We start from the raw sequence: 8520 nt of genomic DNA, 5'->3' as shown, positions 1-8520 counted from the left end.
AGGAGTGTGAGGAAGGAGACACCATCTACACAGAGACAACTTACACATAGGAAGAGCCGAAGCTTTACAAATCATGGGTTGATCCAGGGGACATGACTTCCCTCAAAAAAAATATGTTGTGGAGACTAAGATGAAGTTTGAGTCAGCTAAGGATACCAAGCAGATTGACTTCACCCCTGGTGATTCGTCCAAACAATTCATCATTGGGGCACACCTTACTGACAAATAGGAAAGTGCACTCATCGAGTTCATCCGTGAGAACTGACACATCTTTATATGGAAATCTTCTCACATGTATAGTGTACCGAAGAACTCACTGAGCACAGCTTAAAGGTTGATCCCAAGGTGAAATTTTTGCATAGTATGACCGGCGTGAAGCGTCTCTAGTCGAATGAGATATTTAAATGCCAAAATGGTCCCTCCATGTCTTCATGTTTTACTCATAGCAAGAAGTGAAAGAGTCATGGGATAGTGGGGATACGAAGAATCAGTCATTCCTAAACTGAAGGCGCACAGAGGGATGGTTCTTAAGTGTGAAGGGGAAAACGTGATGACATATATCAGGATTAAGCAGGAAAAACGGTAGTGAGATGTGTTGTTTGTAACCGAACTGATGACATGGCATACGTGCTGAGGCGGACTCTATGCATGTTGAGAAGTTCATTGCTTAGTGGGATGTTGAGTTGGACACTTTGTATTTTAGAAGAATTGTGAGCAGTTTCCTAAGAATGTAAGATTATGCAACTCATTCGTCGTTTTAACGACAAGAGACGTAAAGCCACTGGATAAGAGGTAGCCCGGTTTCTATCGGGGGGCTTCATCATCGAAGTCTTTCACCAAGAGTGGCTAGCTATGATTGTTCTTGATAAATTACAGGTTTTTCTAAAATAATGAAATAATTTTTACACACAAGTCCCACACCTGCGCGGCCTCTCAGACCCGTCAGATCAACGGACAAACCGGCCCTTAGCCGTCGATCTCCGCAACACCGCAGCAAGACCAGTCCGCAACTGGAGGAGAGGCGTCGCCACTCGCCACTCGACTTGCCCGAATAACCGGCGAGCGAAGCGCGCGCGAGAGGACGGACCAACGCATCGAACGAGGCGCCGGAGACGACGGCGGGGGAGGGCGCGCGCCGCGAGGAGGAGGATGGAGACGGCGGCGCACTACGCGGCGGCGCCGCACCAGGGCGCGATGCCGGGGTTCGGCGGGGCGGTGGACGAGCAGCAGGCGGCGGGGGTGGGGATCCTGCTGCAGATATCCATGCTGGTGCTCTCCTTCGTGCTCGGCCACCTCCTCCGCCGCCGCAAGTTCTACTACCTCCCCGAGGCCAGCGCATCCCTCCTCATCGGTACATTACCCACCCATCCGCCCTCCATCCCCAGAAGTTCCAGGTCGGAAATGCCGATCGTATCACTGTCAACCAGCTAGGGATTCCCCGCCTAAGTCTTCGCGGTGGCAGTGGATACGGATTCCCGTGCGATTTTGATCCGTGCCTTTCGTTCGGTCGGTGAGTGAGTGAGACGGAGCTGATTGGTTCAGGAATTGGGGTTGTTTAGTGACGCGACGGGAACCACTCTGACAGTGTTTAGCGACGAGTGGTGCGTGGTGGTATGATGATTGCGAGGATATAGGATGAACATTGTGAACCACTCTGTGCGCGCTGTTCTGTTTGGACCTTAGTGTCAACTGAATCTGATGAGCAATATAAAATGCATGCGCTGCACACGCTGCTGTGTAATTCCAACAGCGTTCAGTTTTACTGCTGCGACTGAATGTTGGTTCAATACTTCAATTGCTTGTAGTTGTCGTGCTCTTTGGGAAAATGCCCAGTCATCATGTGTCGTTTTTCTGATTTCTGAGATATAACATGAATGATGTGCCATTTGCATTTTAGTCGTTCTTAAACTTTAGTCGTGTTTAAAGGATCGGTTACCTTTAGCTGTTGATACTTTCTACTTGCCAAAGCGCCATTGTTGCATAGCTGAGTTGGAGTATTGAACCACTGTCAAAGTGCCATTGTTGCATAATGTGTTTATAAACTAGCTAAGTTGGAGTGTTGAACCACTGCCAAAGTGCCATTGTTCCATAATGTGTTTAATTCTACGCTCAGTATGATTCATGTTACAATCTTTTAGTTTGTTAATACATGTCAGAAAATATATGTGACAGTCCAATCTCCAATGTCTTTGCATTCTTGACGGGTGTGCAACCGTGCAAGGTGATCAGATCTTTGTTGTAATCCCTTCTGCTTGCTTTTTTTTTGGAATTCTACAACTGTTTTTCCTCCCAATAGAATAAATACTAGAGGTATGGGCTCAATTCTTGATAAAATTAATGAAGGGCTAAATAAGAACAACGTGAGCAAAAGTGCACTGGGATGTAGGAGCGTAGAAGGACTTACATTTTGGTTGAAGCTGAATAAGAGGAATTACATTGTGGGTTAGAAAGAGAATTACAGTTGCTAATACTGACACACATGCATTCAGGTAGTTTATTACAAACCTTCACTACCTTTTTACCCTCTCTTTTGAATGCCAGTGTCTTACTCTTTGGACTACATGCTAGAACTTTTGCATCAGTTCCTAATTATGCACACATTCATCTATACTTCTATTGTATTCCACTCTTGAACTAGGCTGAGAAGCAAATGTAACCGTTGATTGGGTCAAATCTAGCTACCGGGCCACATTTAAGGGATTCACGGTCTACTGTGTTTGGGCACAACCATCCACGTGTTTGTAGGACCTTCGCTCTCAGTGGGGGGGGGGGGGGGGGGGGACTTGGGAGCCAGAGGCCTTGCCGTTAGGAGTGTCCAAGACCACATTGTCTCCATGTAGGTGCAGCAAAAAAAAGTTCGACACACGAGGGTTGTGACCCAAGTAATTTGCCATCCCAATCCTTACCAAGTTGAAAACTTCCTGGATGCAGAGGCAGGCTAGAGAATAACTTCTCTCTTCCATGACTAGTTTTAATTACTGGAGCAAGGTCCATTAACTGTATACGAAACTACGTTACACTAATATAAAGTACTCTCAAACTAAGTATTTGAAAATTGAAATTGTAATGCTAAGAAAGTGCAAACTACGTACATGTTACTAGCTAGTATACCTAGAGTATCTTAAACCAGAACAGTGTATTGTTATAGTAGTTTCTAGAGGTACATTGAAATATGTGTGTTGTATATTATACCTTTGTTGTGTAGTTACTTATAATTTCTTATATCAGGAATGATTGTTGGAGGGTTTGCTAACATATCAAACACTCAGAAAAGTACCAGGTATATTCTTGCATCTCTTTTCCTTTGTTCCGGTTGAAAGAAATCGCCATGTAAATTATCATAATATTTTTAATTTTGTGCAATCTTTGATGTTTGTTTACTTCCTATGTTAATTCAGGAGATGGTTCAATTTTCGGGAGGACTTCTTCCTTCTCTTTTTGCTTCCTCCAATTATATTATATCCTTTAATGTATATACCAATTTTGTTTCTTAATTATTTCTGGGGAAGTTTGACATGTTTTACTTGACTGCACCTTACTCAGTCGGGGTTCAACTTAGCACCAGTAAGTGTTGAATTGTTATGGTCCACAGTACCTTAATGTCCCATCAGTTCCAGGCTCACACCTGAGCATTTCAAATTTTGTTTCTGGTAGAAACCATTCTTTTCAAACTTCGGTGCTATCATAACTTTCGCAATCCTGGGAACCTTCATTGCTTCCATTGTTACGGGTCTTCTAGTGTAAGAAACCATTTTATGTTGCCACTTTGCATATTCCTTCCAGTTCCCTTTATTAATAAGCATATAATGTTGCAGTTTACCTTTCTTGCAGCTACCTTGCTGGGTTAATATTCATCATCTATAGGTTGCCTCTGGTTGAATGTATGATGTTTGGTGCTCTTGTCTCGGCAACAGATCCTGTAACTGTTTTGTCTATATTTCAGGTTTCTGCCATCCCTTCATATACTAACATGTGCAAGTTTAATTACTGCCATCTTAAAGTAAATGCTTACATATTCTTCATTGAATATAGGAACTTGGCACCGATGTGAACCTCTATGCTCTTGTTTTTGGAGAATCGGTCCTAAATGATGCTGTATGCGTAATATTTTTTGTACTTAAAACATGTTTTTAATGATTTCTACTGATACTCACATATTGCTTGGTATCCACCTACGTTCTGACAATTAAGGTGGCTATATCCTTGTACAGGTGAGGGTGCTAGTCCTAAGATTTTCTTTGTGTGCTTCCTTTCTCAATCTTGCTTCAAAATCCCTATTTGTTCAGGACCATGGCATCAATGAGGACAAGTTCTTCCGGCCAGAATTTGTTGATAGTTATCTTGAGGTTTCTTGAAAATTTTGTTGGTTCTATGTCATCGGGTAATGTAATTCTAGTTCTGTAAAACTGCTTAGGTGTGGAGCATATTCTAATAGATTATAGTATTCACTTGCTAAGTGAGATTATTTTCTCTTGGTTTTCCTTATGATTGTATACAAACCTTTATCTATCATTCCACTTTTGACATTTCAACTACCTTTTTTGTTGCGCAGGCATTGGAGTTGGGCTTATTTCTGCTCTCATATCCTCTACTTTGCCTTTTTTTTCAATTAGTAGGAGCCTAATTTTCATTATTAATGTTATTTATGCAAGTATTGTGGTTTCCGTTGGTAACCCATCTACAACAACATATTGCTGAAACTGTACTTTACTATTATAGGTATAGCAGTCTTGCCACTCTGCAGGCATATGTGCGTTTTTTCTCTGGTTTCTGAGTGTAACTTGGGGTGATCCAAGATTACCCTCAGATGGTGCGGTTATAATAAACAAAAAGGAGAAAATTGGTTTGAATGATACAAAAACCATAACTTGGATTATGGCGGTTAAGTACAAGTGTATAACTTCCTTAATATCGAAAGTAAAGTGTATTTCTGTAGGGTCATCAATTAGAACACTTTGTATTGATATTGCCATGATGATAATTATTAATTTGTATGGTTCCAGAATGGATATTGAAATGTGCACTGGTAAAACTGTGTTGTTCTCATTTCTGTTGTGTGGACATGCATGTTTGTACTCCTTAATTCTGTTGAACCTCTTCAAGTATGCAGAACTTGGCGTAGAGAAGTAAGATCTAACACATGTATTTTTTTCAAAACTAGAGTTTCTAATATAAGGAACTAAATTTCTTGATTTTCATCTACAGCCTACATAATCTGGAGAGCTGCTTGTTTGTGCTTTTCCCTTACTTCTCGTAAGTCGCAAGTCTATCTACTTTGATCTATGTTTCATTTATAGGTTGCTATCAGTAACTGCTGTTTGTGTTAGGTACATGCTAGCTGAAGGCCTTGGCCTGTCTGGCATTGTTTCCATTCTCTTTACTGGGATTGTAAGTTTCAGTTTTGACAACTCTGCCTTGTATTTCTTCTGTACACTGGAAGTTATACTTAGTTACTGAATTTCTACTGGGATTATATCACCCAAAATCCAATATCAGTAACCAAGTTTAACTTACTGGGATCATAAACTCTCAGGCAAAGATACTTACATGATGTTAAGTTTTATTTCAGGTGATGAAGAGATATACATTTTATAACTTGTCAGAAGATTCTCAGCGTTTTACTGCTCGTTTTTTCCATTTGCTTTCATCACTAGCAGAAGCATTCATGTAAGTCAGATTCTACTTGCAGCATGTATAACTAGACAAATTTAGTTAATAAGTTGGTTATTCTTCTAAACAGATTCATATACATGGGGTTCGATATTGCAATGGAACGTCAGAGCTGGTCTCATATTGGGTTCATATTTTTTTCAATTGTATCCTTTGGTTCTGCACCAACTTGTGATTTTTCTACTTAAGAAATATGTTGCGACTTTTGTTGTTTCCTTAATTTATTTCTTTTGTCAACTAATACAGGTCTTCATATTAGTTGCAAGGTATCATTTGATCGACTCATCTTTACTATTTCCCTATTTGATGGGCATGTGACGTGTCAAACTTGGTTGCTGAACGTTTGGAAAATGTGTACACTTATCACACTTGTTTAGTCTGTTAGGCACCTTACTAGGTTTCTCATCTCTCGTCTTGAAGGGCTGCAAATGTCTTCTCTTGTGCATACATATTAAATTTGGCACGACCACCTCATTCCCAAATACCTAGGGAATATCAGCTGGCCCTCTGGTATAGCGGTATGTATTGCCATCAAACATGCTCATCGGATCATCAAATAGACATGTTCAAGTTTAAGCAACTAGAACTTGATGTTTCCTGTTCAGGACTTAGAGGAGCTATGGCTTTTGCCCTTGCTCTTCAGTCAGTTCATGATCTTCCTGAAGGGCATGGGGAGACAATTTTCACCGCTACGACATCTATTGTTGTTCTAACTGTAAGTTGCTGCATTTAGTTCTTTTAGTAATTCTCTAAAATAACTGAAATAACTTTCTCACTGCATCCCAGGTACTTCTGATCGGAGGTTCAACTGGAACGATGCTTGAAGCCCTACAAGTAGTTGGGGATAGTAACCGTTATCGACACCCATACGAGGCAAGTGCATTTGCAGTGTTGAATAATAACACTTATACTCTATATCTAATTTTCAATCATAGGAACTGGCGGAGAGGGTCTTGCTGGAGGGCAGGCCACCTGCCCAGTAAGCCTATCTGCCCCATTTTAGGATTGAAAAGGAGCAGTTGGATATTGGACGCCGAGTGCCTCATATGGCATTTTAGAGTTAATGTCCCTCTTTTTGAAAATCCAATTATCATGCTTCTCAAAAGATGACAAGTTCACAAATGGTGCTAAAATAATGTTTCTGTGATACTGGCGGTTTATGATTTATTTATTTATTTAGAAAATGCTGGTTATTCATTTTATGAACAGCTTCCTTGCTGAACGCAGGAGAACTTTGAGGGGAGCAGTGAGGAAGGGACACCCAGTAAGAACAAATTCCAACTGAAACTCAGAGAACTCCGGAGAAGGTGCACTAATTAACACCTCCTTTAGAAACTATGCTGCTTGGTCAACTTGAATTCTTCTTCAAGGAGTTCCGTTTTATTAGTATTGTGTATTTGTGTCGATAGCATTCTCTATTGTTTCTTGCTTCAGCAAGGGAACAGGAGCTTTCTAATCAGCTTATTTTTGTCTTGCAGCACTTCCTCTTTTGCTTTATTGGACAGGAATTATCTCACTCCCATTTTTACCTCTCAACATGAGGACGATGATGATGATGACGACAACGACGATGATTCTTGTAAGAACATATCCTAAGTTTCCATTCCTTACTTTATATAGGGACAACATCAAGTGAAATGAGCCAGAATTTGAATTGCGTAAAATTGGGTCTTAGAAGTTTCTTTAAAATGTGCAAATAGTTTGTAGTATTATAGAAGGTTTTGTTCTACATCTATGCAATTTAAGATACGAAAAAGTAAAATGCTCGGTATTGATATTGGATTGTATTATTCATTGTTCAGTAAGTGTTTGTCTTCTTCATAACATAAATGATGTTAAATTTGACCCTTGCATCGTTATATAACATCCCCGTCCTTCCCTAGTATCTACAGATTATTCGAGTTTTTCTTGGAATATTTACACAAGATTTTCACATGTTTTGCGGCATATATTAATACCCTGGTGATACTACACTGCACCGAATGAGTTATAGTCAGCTCAAAGCAAAGATGCTTTCCCTCCTGCAGAGCCAAAGCATGACAACTGGCTCACATTATCTTAATTCCTTGTGCATATCAAGGCTATGCTTTTTATAAACTTGAGTATCCCTTGTTGATTGACTATTGTTCTGGATGAACAGCAGGTGAAGTTTTGGGGATAGCCAGCACCTAGATGTTCGGAGGGCTATATATTGAGAAATTGTGAGAACGGGAAGATGCAATCATCTAGATGGTGAAAATAGTAGCACGATGTGACCGGTTTTCGGTGGATTTATCAGAGTTGGAGTCAGGTTGCCACATAGTTCAGTGCATAGGTACATTAGGATAGTTCAGTTCAGCATGTGTTAGGAAAGAGCATCGTCACACGCGGAAATTTAATTGCTCCTTTTTGTGAGGACTGGGGAGGCTCGAAATTTTGTTCTTCCTGTACGTAGCATCTGCCTTGAGATTTCGTGTAAACAGTCGGGGTTCCCCGGAGTTTGATCTCGCCGTTTGCGCCGAGAGAAGATCAGCTCTCCTGTTTCCTTCCGGTGCATGATGCGTGGAGGCCTGAAACAGTTGGGAGAGTGTCTGGTTGTACGTACGAAGCACAAGGAACGTTGCCATCTTTCTGTTAATAGTCGTCAGTACTGCTGATGTTGGCTCGTACTGGGTGAAGATGTTGATTCGTACTGTAGCGGAAGAGGTTGGCGTCAATGCTCTTGCTCTGCGCTCTCCCAAACCGTGAACCGTTAGATTGCGATGCTTACGGCTGAACTTATTTCTCTTGTGTCAGGCCGCCTGCTGCTTGCTCCCGCTGGCGGTTGACATGAACCTTTTGCCGGCAATGGGGATCTGGGTGATGCTTCGT

The 8520-nt window shown here is 41.1% G+C and overlaps 1 protein-coding gene across 1 annotated transcript; it reads left to right on the top strand.

The window, feature by feature from the left end:
* The first annotated feature begins 1025 nt into the window (after nucleotides 1-1025).
* Nucleotides 1026-8199, top strand: LOC123399299 (sodium/hydrogen exchanger 6-like). The gene is made up of 22 exons (XM_045093714.1): nucleotides 1026-1351; nucleotides 3229-3280; nucleotides 3399-3458; nucleotides 3540-3564; nucleotides 3655-3740; nucleotides 3832-3943; nucleotides 4033-4095; nucleotides 4192-4211; nucleotides 4287-4381; nucleotides 4553-4581; nucleotides 5095-5126; nucleotides 5206-5253; nucleotides 5328-5388; nucleotides 5570-5667; nucleotides 5741-5816; nucleotides 5917-5936; nucleotides 6091-6188; nucleotides 6276-6385; nucleotides 6457-6543; nucleotides 6898-6977; nucleotides 7149-7249; nucleotides 7811-8199. The coding sequence occupies exons 1-22, from the start codon at nucleotides 1150-1152 to the stop codon at nucleotides 7840-7842; spliced, it is 1587 nt and encodes a 528-aa protein (XP_044949649.1). The 5' UTR covers nucleotides 1026-1149; the 3' UTR covers nucleotides 7843-8199.
* Nucleotides 8200-8520: the final 321 nt, after the last annotated feature.

This window comes from Hordeum vulgare, chromosome 5H (genome assembly GCF_904849725.1).
Source record: "Hordeum vulgare subsp. vulgare chromosome 5H, MorexV3_pseudomolecules_assembly, whole genome shotgun sequence".
Lineage (NCBI taxonomy): Eukaryota > Viridiplantae > Streptophyta > Magnoliopsida > Poales > Poaceae > Hordeum > Hordeum vulgare.
Note: the sequence above shows the minus strand (reverse complement) of the source record. Positions and strands in the feature narration are given on the sequence as shown.

What these genes read in the sequence shown, in the direction of transcription:
- LOC123399299 (XM_045093714.1), top strand. Translation starts at nt 1,150, where the DNA reads ATGGAGACGGCGGCGCACTACGCGGCGGCGCCGCACCAGGGCGCGATG. An exon ending in TTGGGCTTATTTCTGCTCTC is followed by an intron (nt 4,582 to 5,094) that starts ATATCCTCTACT and finishes ATTCTGTTGAAC; the next exon opens with CTCTTCAAGTATGCAGAACT. An exon ending in CTCAGAGAACTCCGGAGAAG is followed by an intron (nt 6,978 to 7,148) that starts GTGCACTAATTA and finishes TTTGTCTTGCAG; the next exon opens with CACTTCCTCTTTTGCTTTAT.